The sequence below is a fragment of the Tursiops truncatus genome, chromosome 6, assembly GCF_011762595.2.
Source record: "Tursiops truncatus isolate mTurTru1 chromosome 6, mTurTru1.mat.Y, whole genome shotgun sequence".
Classification (NCBI taxonomy): domain Eukaryota; kingdom Metazoa; phylum Chordata; class Mammalia; order Artiodactyla; family Delphinidae; genus Tursiops; species Tursiops truncatus.
In genome coordinates, this window is record NC_047039.1 from 50,955,826 (window position 1) to 50,975,866 (window position 20,041).

Consider the following 20,041-nt stretch of genomic DNA (forward strand, 5'->3'; position numbering starts at 1 on the left):
ATATATATATATGATATATATATATATCATTTTATATACATATATAATGCAATATTACTCATCGATAAAAAGAATGAAATCTTGATATTTGCAACAACATGGATGGACCTAGAGGGTATTAACCTAAGTGAAATAAGTCAGACAGAGAAAGACAAATACTATATGATTTCACTTACATGTGGAATCTAAAAATGCAAAACAAATGAACAAACATGACAAAACAAAAACAGTTACAGCTACAGAGAACAGGTGATTGTCAGAGGGTAGGGCATGGGAGGGGAAGAAAGATACAGGTGAAGGCGATTAAGAGGTACAAACTCTCAGCTGCAAAATAAATGAGTCACAGGTATGAAATGTATAGGGTAGGGAATATAGCCAGTAACTAGGTAATATTTTTTGTGTGTTGACAAATCATAACCAGACTTACGGTGATCATTTTGAAATGTATAGAAATATCAAATCACTATGTTGTGTAATAGGAAGTCACATAGTGTTGTAGGTCAATTATACTTCAAAAACAATCAACCTCATAGAAAAAGAGATCAGATTTATGGTTACCAGAGGCAGAGGGGTGAGGGGAGGGGTAACTGGATGAAGGCAGTGAAAGGTACAAACTTCCAGTTATAAGATAAATAAGTACTACGGATGTAATGTGTAACATGTTATACATAATTAATACTGCTGTATGTTATATATGAAAGTTGCTAAGAGTTATTCCTAAGAGTTCTCATCATAAGAAAAAATTGTTTTTTTCTGTTTCTTTAATTTTTTATCTATATGAGATGATAGATGTTCACCAAACTTATTTTCATAATCACTGCATGATGTATGTAAATCAATAATTATGCTCTATACCTTAAGCTTATACAGCACTGTATGTCGATTATATCTCACTAACTGGAAGAAAAAAAGTCTTAAAAAAAAAAAGAGGGCTTCCCTGGTGGCGCAGTGGTTGAGAGTCCGCCTGCCGATGCAGGGGACACGGGTTCGTGCCCCGCTCCGGGAAGATCCCACATGCCACGGAGCGGCTGGGCCTGTGAGCCATGGCCGCTGAGCCTGCGTGTCCGGAGCCTGTGCTCCGCAACGGGAGAGGCCACAACAGTGAGAGGCCCGCGTACCGCAGGAAAACAAAAAAAAAATAGAGAAACAGGAAAACTTTCAGAGAGGAAGAGTGAGAAAAGGGTCACCACAAGGGAACACAAACAAGAATAACATCAGGCCTCTCAACAGTGACAGAAGAGACTGGGAACGAGGGAGGCAAGGCCTTTAAATTCTGAAAGAAAGAATTCCATCCTAAAATTCTATATTCAGCCAAATTCTATATACTTTAATACTTTATTGATTAAAAAAATCATGTTCAGATATGCAAGATCAAATAAAACTTAGCTCCCATACACCCTTTCTTTAGAAGCTACTAGTCTATGTACTCCAACGAAGTGAAGAAGGCAAGAGACCTAAGAAACTGAAGATCCAACACAGGATAATGAAAAAGTCCCCAGGTGACAGCTATGCCATATGCCTAGAAAGCAATGAGGAGATGGAACAGGAGAGAGACCCAGAAGAACATGGTAATTTTCTGAGAACAGACCCTATAAAGCAGCCAAACAGAATTCCTTCAAGGTTTTAAAAATTTACACACCCACCATCATGGTACAAGAATTTTTAACACCACCCTCACCAGTGCTGGGTACTATCATTTTCTTTAATCTTATTTTGAGTGTTACTGTCTTTCTTACATTATGGTGAGGTGGAGCATTTTTCCTATGTTTGTTATCCATCTGAAATTATTCTTTCATATCTTCTTTGATTTACTTGGTAGATTTTTTCATAAAGTCCTTTCTCTTATCAAATAGTAGGGGATTTAGAGAGACAGAAATATATTTACCCTTTGCTGTAAATATTTTTCTCATTTGGTTGTCTTTTTATTCAAAGTGGGGATTTTACTTACATATGACTTTAATCTCTCCTAGTCAAAGCTATAAATCCATTCCTAAATATTTTGTTCCTTGGTTTTTATGATTAGTAGTAAGTCATAATGACTCAGAGAGCAGAAAAAATTAAACTACATTTTCTTCTTATTTTATCATTGTTTTTAATATTTCACTCTTTTTAATCCAACTGGAATTTATTTTAGAATATAATGTAAATAGGAATCTAATTTTATTTTGTCCCAAATAGTTAACCAATCATTTCAACACAATTCACTGAATAATTTTTCCTATCCTTACTGATTTAAAATGATATACTCTACAAGTCTACTACTGACCTTTCAATTCTGACATTGAAAGTCTGGTCTTAGAGGTATTGTACTTTTTGGCCACTCAACAATCTTTCCCCTTCTTTTTTTACCAGCACCCTAATTTCTATATAAGAATTTATTTGGGGGGCTTTAATTTTAGCATAATTAGAGGGCAAATTACCTCTTGGGGTAATTATTACTTGGGGCAAATTATCTCTTTCAATCAAATGTTCTCTTCCAGATTAGAAACCTGACCAAAGTTACAAAAAGAATAAAAACTATTGGTACCAATTCACCTCAGCTTCATCTATCATTTCTGCTACCAAGAACTCTGGAGATGCTCTGGGACTCATATGATTTCTAAGCTGATTCCCCAACATTCCTTGTGATTCTGTGGATATGATTCCCATATTCTTCCACTGAATTCCCTATTTATGTTAACCAAAGTCGGTTTCTGTTGCATACAACCAAAAAAACACGATTGATATATTACTGAAGTTTTATAATCTGTACTAACTTCTGGTATAGTAAGTGCCCACTCATTACTCTTACCAAAATGTTTTATAGATCCTCATGTGGATGAACTTTAGAATCTGTCTTCCCAAGATAATTCCACTCAATCTTTGATTGGAACTGCTTTAACCCATAATATAATCTAGGGAGGATTCATAACTTTACACTGTTAAGGGTTCCCAAAATGTCTCATCATTTTCTTTTAAGACTCTCAGTTAAATTTCATAATTTTTAACGTATTTGTTGTTAACTGTATTCCTGTTTTTGTCACTATGGTGACAAAAACTTTTTTAGTATCTTATTCTCTGATTATTACTAGCATATTAGAGTGTAACATAATTGCTATATATTATTTTCTTCTTGACCTCCTTATTGAATGTTCTTACTAGTGTCAATAATTTCAAAGATGAGTTTCTTGACCATTTAGGGTTATTAGCATACCATCTGAAAATAATCAGAATCATACCCCCCTTCTTTCCAAAAATTATAACTTTTTATCACTGTTCTTGCTTTTATATATTTCTTTGGCTAAAATTCTCAGCACAGTGTTAACTGACAGAAGTGAGTTTAATGAGAGTACCTCCAGCATTTTATCATTAAATACTCTTTATAAATGTTTATTTACTTTATAAGAATTATAAATTATGTTTAAGACAAACTTCTTTATCTATTGAAATACTTAATTTCCCACAAAGCAAAAGAAAATTTTTTTAAAAATTAAAAAATAAATTAGCTATCTCTCAAGATTAAAGTGGTTATCAGTATCATTTACTCACAAAAATCATATTTTTTCATTTGTAAACTAATGTTCCTTTCCCATCTAAAGTCTAACCTGGGGACTTCCCTCATGGCACAGTGGTTAAGAATCTTCCTGCCAATGCAGGGGACACAGATTCAAGCCCTGGTCCAGGAAGATCCCACTTGCTGCAGAGCAACTAAGCCCATGCACAACAACTACCGAGCCTGCACTCTAGAGCTCGCAAGCCACAACTACTGAGGCCGCGTGTCACAACTACTGAAGCTCATGTGCCCAGAGCCTGTACTCCACAACAAGAGAAGCCACCACAATGAGAAGTCCATGCAACGCAACGAAGAGTAGCCCCCACTCGCCACAACTAGAGAAAGCCCGCATGCAGCAATGAAGACCCAACATAGCCAAAAATAAGTAATATAAATAAAAATAAATTTATAAAAAAATAAAAAATAAAAATAAATAAAGTCTAACCTGAAAAGCGCTCCACAAAACTATGTAGCTAGTACATAGCATTCAAACTACAAAATTAGAATTTAATATCTTTTCTTGTGTTGCTTCCTCAAACTTGTAATATAAACAATTACCTTCAAACTTTTCAAATATTCCAGGACAATTAATTATTAAAAATGAATAGTTTTTTTTTTAATTTGGAGCAAGATATAATTTACTCAAATACAAAAGTTTTCAAGGAAGCCAATATTCAATATATATAAATGTCAAAAAATTATATTTTATTACAGAGTAAAACTTTGTCCTTAAATAACTAACTAGCCATCATATATGTGCTATAAAAGAATGAGAAAATATACCTCAAACTCTTTTCTAAGACGTTCCTCTCGTTGAGTGCTAAATTCGAATTCACTTGTCTGTCGACGTAAAAGGTCAGAGCACTCCATGTGTTCGGCTTCTAATTTTTCTACTTTCTCATGCATATTTTGTAAAGCATTATCTTGCTCCTAGAAAATAGTTCATTTTTGCATCAATAAAGTTTATAAGCCAACAATGACTAAAATTTATTCTATAAAATACAGTAAGCAACTAAACCTGTACTTCAACCATAATAATAGGTTAATTTATATAAGCAAGAGAGGCCAAGATATTCTCTAGCGATGTTTCAGAATATACATGTGTTTAAAAAGTGCTACTGGAGTTTTACAACTTAAAAAATCTAAATAAGGGAAGGACCTTCAAGATGGCGGAGGAGTAAGACGTGAAGACCATCTTCCTCCCCACAAATACATCATAAATACATCTAGGGCTTCCCTGATGGTGCAGTGGTTGGGAATCCACCTGCCAATGCAGGGGACATGGGTTCGAGCCTGGGTCCAGGAAGATCCCACATGCCGCGAAGCAACTATGCGCGTGCGCCACAACTACTGAGCCTGTGCTCTAGAGCTCACGTGCCACTACTAGTTAGCCTGCATGCCACAACTACTGAAACCCGTGCACCTAGAGACCGTGCTCTGCAACAAGAGAAGCCACCACAATAAGAAGCCCGCACAAAGCAACGAGGAGTGGCCCCCGCTCACCGCAACTAGAGAAAGCCCATGCGTACAATGAAGATCCAGTGCAGCCAAAAATAAATAAATAAGATAAATTAATAAAAAGGAAAAAAAAATCTACATATGGAACAGCTCCTACAGAACACCTACTGAATGCTGGCAGAAGACCTCAGACCTCCCAAAAGGCAAGAAACTCCCCATGTACCTGTGTAGGGCAAAAGAAAAAAAGAAAAAGCAGAGACAAAAGAATAGGGACAGGACCTGCACCTCTGGGAGGGAGCTGAGAAGGAGGAAAAGTTTCCACACACTAGGAAGCCCCTTCACTGGCGAAGACGGCGAGGTGTGGGGGGAACTTCGGAGCCACGGAGGAAAGCACAGCAACAGGGGTGCAGAGGGCAAAGCAGAGAGATTCCCTGACAGAGGATCAGGGCCAACCAGCACTCACCAGCCTGAGAGGCTTATTGGCTCACCCGTCCGGCGGGTGGGGGCTGGGAGCTGAGGCTTGGGCTTCGGAGGTCAGATCCCAGGGAGAGGACTGGGGTTGGCTGCATGAAGGCAGCCTGAGGGTGCTAGTGCACCACAGCTAGCCAGGAGGGAGTCTGGGAAGAAGTCTGGACCTGCCGAAGAGGCAAGAGACCCTTGTTTCGGGGTGCGCAAGGAGACAGGATTCATCCCCATTTGCCCACAGGAGGCAGAGCACCGCCTAAACAAGCTCCAGAGACAGGCGTGAGCCATGGCTATCAGCTCGGACCCCAGAGACGGGCATGAAACGCTAACGCAGCCATGAAGAATGCTGTATGCAAGCACAGGTCACTATCCACACACACACAACCCACCCATGGAGGCTATGCAGACCGCCACTGCCAGGGTCCCGTGATCCAGAGACAACTTCCCCAGGAGAACACACAGCACACCTCAGCCTGTTGCAATGTCACGCTGGCTTCTGCCACCACAGGCTCGCCCCACATTCCAATTCTGACTACTGTCCCCTCCCTCCCCATGGCTTGAGTGAGCCAGAGCCCCCTAATCAGCTGCTGCTTAAACCCCCTCCTGTCTGGGTGGGGAAAAGATGACTGACAGAGACCTACACGCAGAGGTGGGGCCAAAGCAGAACCCCAGGAGCTGTGCGGACAAAGAAGAGAAAGGGAAGTTTCTCCATGCAGCCTCAGGAGCAGCGGATTAAGTCTCCACAATCAACGTGATGTACCCTGAATCTGTGGAACACCTAAATAGACGAATCGTCCCAAAATTGAGGCAGCAGATTTTGAGAGCAACTGTAGACTTGGCGTTTGCTGTCTGCGACTGATTTGTTACTGATTTTCATGTTTACCTTAGTTTAGTTTTTAGCACTTGTTATCGTTGGTGGATTTGTTTATTGGTTTGGTTGCTATCTTCTTTTTTTACTATTTTTCTTTTTATGTTAATATTTTTTTTACTTTCTTTTTTTCTCCCTTTTCTTCTGAGCCGTGTGGCTGACAGAGTCATGGTGCTCCAGCCCGGTGTCAGGCCTGAGCCTCCAAGGTGGGAGAGCTGAGTTCAGGACACTGGACCACCACAGACCTCCCAGCCCCACGTAATATAAATTGATTACAGCTCTCCCAGTGATCTCAGTCTCAACACTAAGTCACAGCTCCACCGAACAGCAAGCAAGCTCCAGTGCTGGACACCCCATGCCAAACAACTAGCAAGACAGGAACACAACTGCACCCATTAGCAGAGAGGCTGCCTAAAATCATAATAAGGTCACAGACACCCCAAAACACACCACCAGATGCGGTCCTGCCCACCAGAAAGACAACATCCAGTCCCAACCACCAGAACACAGGCACCAGTCCCCTCCACCAGGAAGCCTACACAAGCAACTCAACTAACCTCATCCACTAGGGACAGACACCAAAAACAAGGGAACTACGAGCCAGCAGCCTGTGAAAAGGAGACCCCAAACACAGCAAGTAAACAAAATGAGAAAACAGAGAAATATGCAGCAGATGAAGGAGCAAGGTAAAAACCCACCAGACCAAACAAATGAAGAGGAAATAGGCAGTCTACCTGAAATAGAATTCAGAGTAATGATAGTAAAGATGATACAAAATCATGGAAATAGATGGGAGAAAACAGAAGAAACATTTAACAAGGACCTAGAAGAACTAAAGAGCAAACAAAGATAAATAACACAATAAATTAAAAATTCTCTAGAAGGAAGCAGTAGCAGAATAACTGAGGCAGAAGAACGGATAAGTGACCTGGAAGATAAAATGATGGAAATAACTACCACAGAGCAGAATAAAGGAAAAAAATGAAAAGAATTGAGGACAGTCTCAGAGAGCTCTGAGACAACATTAAACTTACCAACATTCGAATTATAGGGATCCCAGAGGAAGAAGAGAAAAAGAAAGGGACTGAGAAAATATTTGAAGAGATTATACTTGAAAACTTCCCTTACATGGGAAAGGAAACAGTCAATCAGGTCCAGGAAGCGCAGAGACTCCCATACAACATAAATCCAAGGAGAAACACGCCAAGACACATATTAATCAAACTATCAAAAATTAAATACATAGACAAAATATTAAAAGCAGCAAAGGAAAAGTAACATACAACGGTATCCCCAAAAGGTTAACAGCTGATCTTTCAGCAGAAACTCTGCAAGTCAGAAGGGAGTGGCAGGACATATTTAAAGTGATGAAAGGGAAAAACCTACAACCAAGATTACTCTACCCAGCAAGGATCTCATTCAGATTTGATGGAGAAATTAAAACCTTTACTGACAGGTAAAAGTTAAGAGAATTCAGCACCACCAAACCAGCTTCAAAACAAATGCAAAAGGAACTTCTCTAGGCAAGAAACACAAGAGAAGGAAAAGACCTACAAAAAGAAACCCAAAACAATTAAGAAAATGGTAATAGGAACATATATATCAATAATTACCTTAAATGTAAATGGATTAACTGCTCCAACCAAAAGACACAGACTGGCTGAATGGATACAAAAACAAGACCTGTATATATGCTGTCTACCAGAGACCCACTTCAGACCTAGGGACACATACAGACTGAAAGTGAGGGGATGGAAAAAGATATTCCACGAAAATGGAAATCAAAAGAAAGCTGGAGGGGCTTCCCTGGTGGCTCAGTGGTTGGGAATCTGCCTGCCAATGCAGGGGACTTGGGTTCGAGCCCCGGTGTGGGAAGATCCCACATGCCGCAGAGCAACTAGGCCTGTGAGACACAACTACTGAGCCTGCGCGTCTGGAGCCTGTGCTCCGCAACGTGAGAGGCTACGACAGTGAGAGGCCCGCGCACTGCGATGAAGAGTGGCCCCCACTCGCCTCAACTGGAGAAAGCCCTCGCACAGAAACAAAGACCCAACACAGCCAAAAATAAATAAATAAATACATACATTAAAAAAAAAAAAAGTTGGAGTAGCAGTTCTCTTATCAGACAAAATAGATTTTAAAATAAAGACTATTACAAGAGACAAAGAAGGACACTACATAATGATCAAGGAATCAATCCGAGAAAAAGATATAATAATTGTAAACATTTATGCCCACAACATAGGAGCACCTCAATACATAAGGCAAATGCTAACAGCCATAAAAGGGGAAATAGACAGTAACACAAGAATAGTAGGGGACTTTAACACCCCACTTTCACCAATGGACAGATCAGCCGAAATGAAAATAAATAAGGAAACGCAAGCTTTAAATGACACATTACACAAGATGGACTTAACTGATATTTATAGAACATTCCATCCAAAACAACAGAATACACTTTCTTCTCAAGTGCTCATGAAACATTCTCCAGGATAGACCATAACCTGGGTGACAGATCAAGTCTTGGTAAATTTGAGAAAACTGAAATCATATCAAGTATCTTTTCTGACCACAAAGCTATGAGACTAAATATCAATTACGGGGAAAAAAACCTAAAAAATACGAACACATGGAGGACTAAAATCTATGCTCCTAAGAAACCAAGAGACTACTGAAGAAATCAAAGAGGAAATCAAAAAATACCTAGACACAAATGAAATGAAAACATGATGACCAAAAGCCTATGAGATGCAGCAAAAGCAGTTTTAAGAGGGAAGTGTATAGCAATACAATCCTACCTCAAGCAACAAGAAAAACCTCAAATAAACAACCTAACCTTACACATAAAGATATTAGAGAAAGAAGAAGAAAAAACCCCAAAGTTAGCAGAAGGAAAGAAATCATAAAGATCAGAAATAAATGAAAAAGAAATGAAGAAAATAATAGCAAAGATCAATAAAACTAAAAGCTGGTTCGTTGAGAAGATAAACAAAACTGATAAACCATTAGCCAGGCTCATCAAGAAAAAAAGGGAGAACACTCAAATGAACAGGATTAGAAATGAAGAAGGAGAAGTAACAACTGACACTGCAGAAATACAAAGGATCAGGAGAGATTACTACAAGTAACTCTATGCCAATAAAATGGACAACCTGGAAGAAATGGACAAATTCTTAGAAAGGCACAACCTTCCGAGATTGAACCAGGAATAAATAGAAAATATAAACAGACCAATCACAAGTACTGAAATTGAAACAGTGATTAAAAATCTTCCAACAAACAAAAGTCCAGGACCAGATGGCTTCACAGGCGAATTCTATCAAACATTGAGAGAAGAGCTAACACCCATCCTTCTCAAACCCTTCCAAAACATAGCAGACGGAGGAGCACTCCCAAACTCATCTACGAAGCCACCAGCACCCTGATACCAAAACCAGACAAAGATGTCACGAAAAGAGAAAACTACAGGCCAGTAACACTGATGAACATAGATGCAAAAATCCTGAGCAAAATACCGGGAAACAGAATCCAACAGCACATTAAAAGGATCATACACCATGATCAAGTGGGGTTTATCCCAGGAATGCAAGGATTCTTCAATATATGCAAATCATTCAATGTGATATACCATATTAACAAACTGAAGGAGAAAAACCATATGATACTCTCAATAGATGCAGAAAAAGCTTTTGACAAAATTCAACACCTATTTATGATAAAAACTCTCCAGAAAGTAGGCATAGAGGGAACCTACCTCAACATAATAAAGGCCATATATGACAAACCCACAGCCAACATCGTCCTCAATGGTGACAAACTGAAAGCATTTCCTCTAAGATCAGGAATAAGACAAGGTTGCCCACTCTCACCACTCTTATTCAACATAGTTTTGCAAGTTTAAGCCACAGCAATCAGAGAAGAAAAAGAAATAACAGGAAGCCAAATCGGAAAAGAAGAAGTAAAACTGTCACTGTTTGCAGATGGTATGATACTATACATACAGAATCCTAAAGATGCTATCAGAAAATTACTAGAGCTAACCAGCAAATTTGGTAGAGTAGCAGGATACAGAATTAATGCACACAAATCTCTTTCATTCCTATAAACTAATGATGAAAAATCTGAAAGAGAAATTAAGGAAACACTCCCATTTATCACTGCAACAAAAAGAATAAAATACCTAGGAATAAACCTACCTAAGGAGACAAAAGACCTATATGCAGAAAACTATAAGACACTGATGAAAGAAATTAAAGATGATACCAACAGATGGAGAGATATACCATGTTCCTGGATTGGAAGAATCCACATTGTGAAAATGACTATACTACCCAAAGCAATCTACAGATTCAGTGCAATCCGTACCAAACTACCAATGGCACTTTTCACAGAACTAGAACAAAAACTTTCACAATTTGTATGGAAACACAAAAGACCCTGAATAGCCAAAGAAATCCTGAGAAGGAAGAACGGAACTGGAGGAATCAGGCTCCCTGACTTCAGGCTATACTGCAAAGCTACAGTAATCAAGACAGTATGGTACTGGCACAAAAACAGAAAGATAGACCAATGGAACAGGACAGAATGCCCAGAGATAAACCCATGCGCATATGGTCACCTTAATTTTGATAAAGGAGGCAAAAGTATATAATGGAGAAAAGACAGCCTCTTCAATAAGTGGTGCTGGGAAAACTGGACAGCTACATGTGAAAGAATGAAATTAGAACACTCCCTAACACCATACACAAAAATAAACTCAACATGGATTAAAGACCTAAATGTAAGGCCAGACACTATAAAACCCTTAGAGGAAAACATAGGCAGAACACTCTATGACATAAATCACAGCAAGATCCTTTTTGACCCACCTCCTAGAGAAATGGAAATAAATACAAAAAGAAACAAATGGGACTAAATGAAACTTAAAAGCTTTTGCACAGCAAAGGAAACCATAAACAAGACGAAAAGACAACCCTCAGAATGGGAGAAAATATTTGCAAATGAAGCAACTGACAAAGGATTAATCTCCAAAATTTACAAGCAGCTCATGCAGCTCAATAACAAAAAAACAAACACCCCAATCCAAAAATGGGCAGAAGACCTAAACAGACATTTCTCCAAAGAAGATATACAGACTGCCGACAAACACATGAAAGAATGCTCAACATCATTAATCATTAGAGAAATGCAAATCAAAACTACAAAGAGATATCACCTCACACCAGTCAGAATGGCCATCATCAAAAAATCTACAAACAATAAATGCTGGAGAGGGTGTGGAGAAAAGGGAACACTCTTGCACTGCTGGTGGGAATGTGAATTGGTACAGCCACTATGGAGAACAGTATGGAGCTTCCTTAAAAAACTACAAATAGAACTACCATATGACCCAGCAATCCCACTACTGGGCATATACCCTGAGAAAACCATAATTCAAAAAGAGTCATGTACCAAAATGTTCACTGCAGCTCTATTTACAATAGCCAGGAGATGGAATCAACCTAAGTGCCCATCATCGGATGAATGGATAAAGAAGATGTGGCCCATATATACAATGGAATATTACTCAGCCATAAAAAGAAACGAAATTGAGCTATTTGTAATGAGGTGGATAGACCTAGAGTCTGTCATACAGAGTGAAGTAAGTCAGAAAGAAAAAGACAAATACCATATGGTAACACATATATATGGAATTTAAGGGAAAAAATGTCATGAAGAACCTAGGGGTAAGACAGGAATAAAGACACAGACCTACTGGAGAACAGACTTAAGGATATGGGGAGGGGGAAGGGTGAGCTGTGACAGGGCGAGAGAGAGGCATGGACATATATACACTACCAAACGTAAGGTAGATAGGTAGTGGGAAGCAGCCGCATGGCACAGGGGTATCGACTCGGTGCTTTGTGACCGCCTGGAGGGGTGGGATAGGGAGGGTGCGAGGGAGGGAGACACAAGAGGGAAGAGATATGGGAACATATGTATATGTATAACTGATTCACTTTGCTATTAAGCAGAAACTAACACACCATTGTAAAGCAATTATACCCCAATAAAGATGTTAAAAAAAAAAAAGACACAGACCTACTAGAAAATGGACTTGAGGACACGGGGAAGGGGAAGCTGAGACAAAGTGAGAGAGTGGCATGGACATATATACACCACCAAATGTAAAATAGATAGCTAGTGGGAAGCAGCCGCATAGCACAGGGAGATCAGCTCGGTGCTTTGTGACCACCTAGAGGGGTGGGATAGGGAGGGTGGGAGGCAGATACAACAGGGAGGAGATATGGGGATATATGTATATGTATAGCTGATTCACTTTGTTATACAGCAGAAAGTAACACAGCATTGTAAAGCAATTATACTCCAATAAAGATGTTAAAAAAAAAAAAAAAAAAGAACAACCTAATCAAAAAATGGGCAGAAGACCTAAATAGACATTTCTCCAAACAAGATATACAGGTTGCCAACAAATACATGAAAGGATGCTCAACATCACTAATCATTAGATAAATGCAAATCAAAACAATGAGGTATCACCTCACACCGGTCAGAAGAGCCATCATCAGAAAATCTATGAACAATAAATGCTGGAGAGGGTGTGGAGAAAATAGAACCCTCTTGCACTGTTGGTGGGAATGTAAATTGATACAGCCACTAAGGAGAACAGTTTGGAGGTTTCTTAAAAAACTCAAAATAGAACTACCATAGGACCCAGCAATCCCACTATTGGGCATATACCCTGAGAAAACCATAATTCAAAAAGAGTCATGCACCCCAGTGTTCATTGTAGCTCTATTTACAGTAGCCAGGACATGGAAGTAACCTAAGTGCCCATCAACAGATGAATGGATAAAGAAGATGTGGGGCTTCCCTGGTGGCGCAGTGGTTGAGAGTCTGCCTGCTGATGCAGGGGACACGGTTTGTGCCCCGGTCTGGGAAAAGCCCACATGCCGCAGAGTGGCTGGGCCTGTGAGCCATGGCCTCTGGGCCTGTGCGTCCAGAGCCTGTGCTCTGCAATGGGAGAGGCCACAGCAGTGAGAGGCCCGCGTACCGCAAACAAAAAAAAAGATGTGGCACATATATACAATGGAATATTACTCAGCCATAAAAAGAAATGAAATGGAGTTATTTGTAGTGAGTTGGATGGACCTAGAGTCTGTCAAACAGAGTGAAGTATGTCAGAAAGAGAAAAACAAATATTGTATGCTGACAGATATATATGGAATCTAAGAAAAAAAAATACGGTTCTGATAAACCTAGGGGCAGGTCAGAAATAAAGATGCAGACGTACAGAATGGACTTGAGGACACGGGGAGGGGCATGGGTAAGCTGGGACGAAGTGACAGAGTGGCATGGACATATATACAGTACCAAATGTAAAACAGCTAGTGGGAAGCAGCTGCATAGCACAGAGATCACCTAGGTGCTTGGTGACCCCCTAGAAGGGTGGGATAGGGAGGGTGGGAGGGAGATGCTAGAGGGAGGGGATATGGGGATATATGTATACATATAGCTGATTCACTTTGTTATACAGCAGAAACTAACACAACATTGTAAAGCAATTATACTCCAATAAAGATGTTGAGAAAATCTGATTAATATATATTACAACTGAAAATGTAGATAGCTTACTATAATTTTACTCTAGTTCAAATGACCTCTGAGGGTATTTACATAATGTTATAGTTCAACTGACATATATTAGGTTTTCCCTTCTTATTAAAATTTGACTAAAATGTTTAGTAATACAAATGTGTATTGCTCCTTTGTGTGATAAGGAATGATTAGCTTGAATGCCTAATAATGGCCCTTGAGAGATTTTTATGTGAGCTCACGGTACTTTAACTATGCTTAGAGCTTTTTAAGTTGCAGCCACTAGATGGCTGTATTTCATTTTCTCTTCAGTGTTCAAGTTTTAAATCTTTGCTGTACTACTGAAACAAAAATAACATCAGGTAGTTCTACTTAAATCTCTCGATCTTCTTTTCCAACTAAACTCAGAAATCAGACTTGAATTTTATGGAAGTTCCAATATAAAGTTAACACACATATCAAAGATATTTTCCACAGTAACTAATCTAGATTCATCTTTCCTACTTAAGGTCTTTGACAAAGCCCTTTTTCCCACCTTCCCCTCACCAGCATAATCTTACTCAGGAACATACAAACATATATTTATACATGCATCCAGGTATACCTAGCCACTCAAAAGGTGTCATCAGAATCTGAGTGAGAATGTTGCAAGCACCAAGTATAATTCTCTATAAAAGATTCTAGTCTGGAAAGTAACCAGCAGTATAGTCCACAGTCAAAGGATGAAGAACAAAATTTACTTTAATTCCTTCTCTCCACATCCCCTCATTTATAATTACTACTCTATAGCCAAGTACACATGAACTCTTAAGAATTATTTTCTGCAGGTAATGGAAACTCCTTAATAGAAGTTCATCAACTTACATGTTTTCAATCTTTAAACTATCATAGATAAGAACAAAAGCTATGTAGCATAGCACAAGTGTGCCAACATTGCCTACAACCAACAGACAGCACTCACCGTTTTTATCATAACACTCTGGATTCAGAAGCAAACGGTATGATGAACAGCCTTATGTAATCTGATTACATCATAAGAGTACCTTCATATATGAAAGCACGTTTAAGACCATTAAGCACTACACAAGTATAAGATACCACTATTATTCTATATGATAGGACCTCCTCCTTCAAGCAATCAATAGTATTAATTCAAATCCACTGTTAAAATACATGCCTTCTTGATTTACAAATACATAATCTCCAACTTTCAACCATTCACTTAGACTACTGTGTACACATTAAAATGAATAAGTAGCAATTTACAAGGCCAATCACAAAGTAACACAAATAATTTGAAATAAGAACAAAGTCTATAACCAAAAACACTTATCTCCTAGTTGATGGCAATTATTTCAAACAATATTTATTAAATCAGGTAAAAGAAATTAAAGGATTCAGGAAGTCTCACAAGATTTATTTATAAGAAAAGATGACTTGTGATTCCCATTCTATTGATAAATAGTATAGAAAGAAAACAATCATTCCAAATACTACACTAATGTATGCCCATTGTTTCATGTGAGTTTGAATTTAATCCTATAAAGAAGAACTGGAAAATGAATGGCCGATCAGTTAGGGCTTTTACTTTGTGATACTTGACTTATATTAAATATTACTTAACAAACAGCTTTCAAATAAGTCTTTCAAGATGTAGATGAAATTCTGACCTAAAAATCACAGTTTTAATGCAGAGGTCAAGTAGTCACTAATATTATGTGATAATTACTATACATTATTACATATGGATATAAACACACCTACATAGTTTTTACTAAAAAAACTGTTTTCCTCAGTGTAGTGTAGTTTTTAGGAATTCTATTCACATACCCAAGAAACTTATATTACATAATAAAGTTAACAGATTACATTAATTAAAATTACCTTGATTGGTTTTCTAACGTTAGACTTAGTTGGCATTTCTTGTATAAAGGTTTTTTAGATTATATCTTTTTTCCATTTTGCTACATTCAGTTGGCTAAAAATCTGTATAATATTTTTACACCTATATTCATGAGTGAGATTGGCTATAATTATCTTTCCTTGTATCCTTGTCAGTTTAGTATCAAGATTATTAGTTTGGTATGTTATCAAGTTTTCTTTTCATTCTCTGGCAGAGTTTATGTAAGACTGAAATTATTTGCTCCTTGAATGTTTCTTTCTGTTCATTGGTGAAGCAGTATGAGCCTGGAATTTTGACAATGACTCAATCAAGTTTTCTACTTCCTACATCTTCTAAAGTTATTTGGGGAGGGTAGGATTTTATCTATCTCTTTCAAATATCCACCAGATAACCAACCCTAGAGCGAAGATCATGGTTGAAAGAGCTAACCCAACACTCAAAAACTTCTAATAAGTTTTTCAGTCCCTCACTCTTAAACATAAGAAAACACGGTACTTGAAAAAATTCCCCAACATGAAAGATGGAATCTAAATCAAATGGGGAGGGCAAAATCATTCCCTGAGAGGAGTATATACAAAGAGAAGAAAACTTCAGAATATCTTCAGAGAACATAAGTAAGTTCCAGAAAGGCAGAGTAAGGACCACCAATAATTCTTTCCTCCATTAAAGTAACAAGAACACTGGCAAAAAATGTCAAAATCAAATTTTTCATAATTGAAAATTAACCAAAAGCTTGCAATAATCTAAGAAGCATTTATTCAAGAAAATCAGCTGAATCTCAGTAAGAATAGCAAGCTTTGTAGCATTTAAACTCGCCCTAATTCCACACTCCCTTCCCCCAACTCCTGGTGGCCTTGAAAATCAACAACCTCAATACAACAGCCAAGACATGGAAATAACCTTAATGTCCATCAATGGATAAAGAAATAAAATATAGTATAAAAGTATACAGATGCATACACATATATATATATATATATATATATATATATTATATACACAGTTGACCCCTGAACAACATGGGTATGTGTTTGAACTGCATGGGTCCATTTATACGTAGATTTTTTTCAATAAACACATTCGATAATTTTTTGGAGATTTGTGACAAGTTGAAAAAACTCACAGACAAACTGCATAGCCTAGAAATATCAAAAAAATAAGAAAAATGTATGTCAAGAATGCATAAAATATGTAGATTCTAATCTATTTTATCATTTACTACCATAAAAAAATATATAAATCTAGGGCTTCCCTGGTGGCGCAGTGGTTGAGAGTCTGCCTGCCTATGCAGGGGACACGGGTTCGTGCCCTGGTCCGGGAAGATCCCACATGCCGCGAAGCGGCTGGGCCCGTGAGCCATGGCCGCTGAGCCTGTGCGTCCAGAGCCTGTGCTCCGCAACGGAAGAGGTCACAACAGTGAGAGGCCCGCGTACCACAATAAAAAAAAAAAAGAAAAGGCAGCTTTTATGTGGGTGCAGCATTGCTCTGAGAAAGGCGTACCTGGGTGCAGCATTGCTCTGAGAAAGGCGTAACTATAGACTCTAATATGGTTCGAGAAAAAGTGAAGTCACTATATGACAACTTAAAGCAAAAGGATGGTGAAGGATCTAAAGCTGGAGAATTTAATGCCAGCAAAGAATGGTTTGATAATTTTAAAAAGAGGTTTGGCTTTAAAAATGCCAAGATAACAGAAGAGGCAACTTCTGAAAACCAAGAGGCAGCAGACAAGTTCCCAGATGCCTTTAAGAAAATCACTGAGGGCTAAAATATGGCACAAATGAAGCTATCTACAAAACAGAAACAGACTCACCGACATAGAGAACAGACTTGTAGTTACCAAGGGGAAGTGGGGGAGGGAGAGGAATGGACTGGAGTTTGGGTTTAGTAGATGCATTTATCCATTTAGAATGGATAAACAAGAGGGTCCTACTGCAGAGCACAGGGAAGTATATCCAATCTCCTGGTATAAACCATAATGGAAAAGAATATTTTTTAAATGTATATTGTGTATAATTGAGTCACTGCTGTACAGCAGAAAATAGTGCGACATTGTAAATCAACTATAATTCAATTTAAAAAAAGGAAATCATTGAGGAGAAATGATATCTGCCTGAACAGGTTTTTAATGCAGACAAAAATGCCCTATTCTGGAAAAAAATGCCCAAGGACATTTACTCATAAGGAAGAGAAGCAAGCACCAGGGTTTAAGGTAGGAAGGGATAGGCTAACTCTATTGTTTTGTGCAAATGCAGTTGGATTTATGATCAGTACTGCCCTTATCTACAAAGCTGCTAACCCCTGAGCTGCCAGTCCTTTGGTTGTACAACAAGAAGGCCTAAACAACAAGAATACGTTTTCTGCATTGGTTCCATCAATGCTTTGTCCCTGAAGTCAGGAAATACCTTGCCAGTAAGGGACTGCCTTTTAAAGTTCTTTTGTTATTGGAAATGCCCCTGGCCACCCAGAACCCCATAAGTTTAACACCAAAGACACTAAAATGGTCCACTTTCCCCAAATACAACATCTCTAATTCAGCCTCTCGATCAGGGGGTCATAAGAACCTTAAACACTCATTATACACGGTACTCTATAGAAAGGATGGTCAACGCTATGGAAGAGAACCCTGATTGAGAGAACATCATAAAAGTCTGGAAGGATTACAGCATTGAAAAAATCCCATTGTTGTTACAGAAAAAGCTGTGAAAGCCATCAATCCGGAAACAATAAAGAAAGAAAACTGTGAGAGAAAACTGTGGCCAGATGTTGTCCGTGACTTCACAGAGTTTACGACAGAGCCAATCAAGGAAATCGTGAAAGAGATCATAGATATAGCCAAAAAAAAAAAGGGGGGGTGAAGGGTTTCAAGATATGAATCTTGGAGAAGTTCAAGAGCTGAGACAGCACACCAGAGGAATTAACAGAAGATTTCCTGATGGAGATGAGTGTTTCTAAACCAGTGTCAGATGATACGGAAGAAGACATAGAAGAAGCAGTGCCAGAAAACAAATTGACATTAGGCAATCTGGTAGAAGGGTGCTGATTTCAAGACTGCTTTTGACTTGTTTTACAACATGGACCCTTCTATGACATGGGCACTGAAACTAAAGCAAACAATGAAAAAAGGATTGGTATCATATAGAAACATTTTTAGAGAAATGAAAAAGCAAAAGCGGCAGACAGAAAGGACAATGTATTTCCATAAAGTTACACCAGTGTGCCTGCCTCTCCTGCCTCCCCTTCCATCTCCTGCGTCTCTTCCACCACTGCCGCCCCTGAGACAGCGAGACCAAGCCCTCGTCCTCCTCAGCCAACTCAACATGAAGATGACAAGGATGAAGACCTTTACATGACCCATTTCCACTTAATGAATAGCAAATAATCATCATGCCATACAGTTAATAAACTTATCTGTTGTGTATGTGTGTGTTTTCGTGTGAAAACTGAATAACTGTACAGCAAGAACTATATGAGATGCTTTTGTCAGCATCATCATCTAAGTATTCATCGCGTTGAACATCATGTGCAAGATCTGTATTGAAGTAGAGAGTCTATCCTTACATAGGCATAAGGTGAGTGATATTTAATATAAAATTAATAATGTGTTAGTTTTCTGTTTTATAACTTTGCCTTCGAGGATTCACATTGCCATATCGTACATCTCTCTCTAATAATTGGAGAAACTGAGTATTAGCCCATGATCACAGGTAAGTGGTTTTTTTAATTTAACAATGTTTCCAATACTGTTTTATGGAAAGACTGTAATACTGTATGTCATAAAAATTTTATTTTATAAAAATTTTATAGGGCTTCCCTGGTGGCGCAGTGGTTGGGGGTCCGCCTGCCGATGCAGGGGACGCGGGTTCGTGCCCCGGTCCGGGAGGATCCCACGTGCCGCGGGGCGGATGTGCCGGTGGGCCATGGCCGCTGAGCCTGCGCGTCTCCTGTTGCTCTGCAGCGGGAGAGGCCGCAGCAGTGAGAGGCCCGCGTGCCGCAAAAAAAAAAACGGTAAAAATTTTATAAATTGAATATTAAGATATGATGTATAGCATGATGGCTATAGTTAACATTACCATATTGTATATTTGAAAGTTACTAAGAGAGTAGATCTTAAAAGTTCTCATCTCAAGAAAAAAAATATCTGTAACTGTGTGAGGTAATGGAAGTTAACTAAACTTGTAATCATTTTGCAGTATATATATATATCAAATCATTCATG

General features: G+C 38.6%; 1 protein-coding gene across 5 annotated transcripts in view; it reads right to left on the reverse strand.

Moving 5' to 3' along the window:
* Positions 1-20,041, reverse strand: part of CCDC171 (coiled-coil domain containing 171) — a 361,756-nt gene that overhangs the window by 289,883 nt on the left and 51,832 nt on the right. For all 5 annotated transcript variants that reach the window (XM_073806109.1, XM_073806110.1, XM_033858077.2 and 2 more), the window contains one exon: positions 4,316-4,462. In XM_073806109.1, coding sequence (XP_073662210.1) covers positions 4,316-4,462 — 147 coding nt within the window. The remainder of the gene's footprint in view (positions 1-4,315; positions 4,463-20,041) is intronic.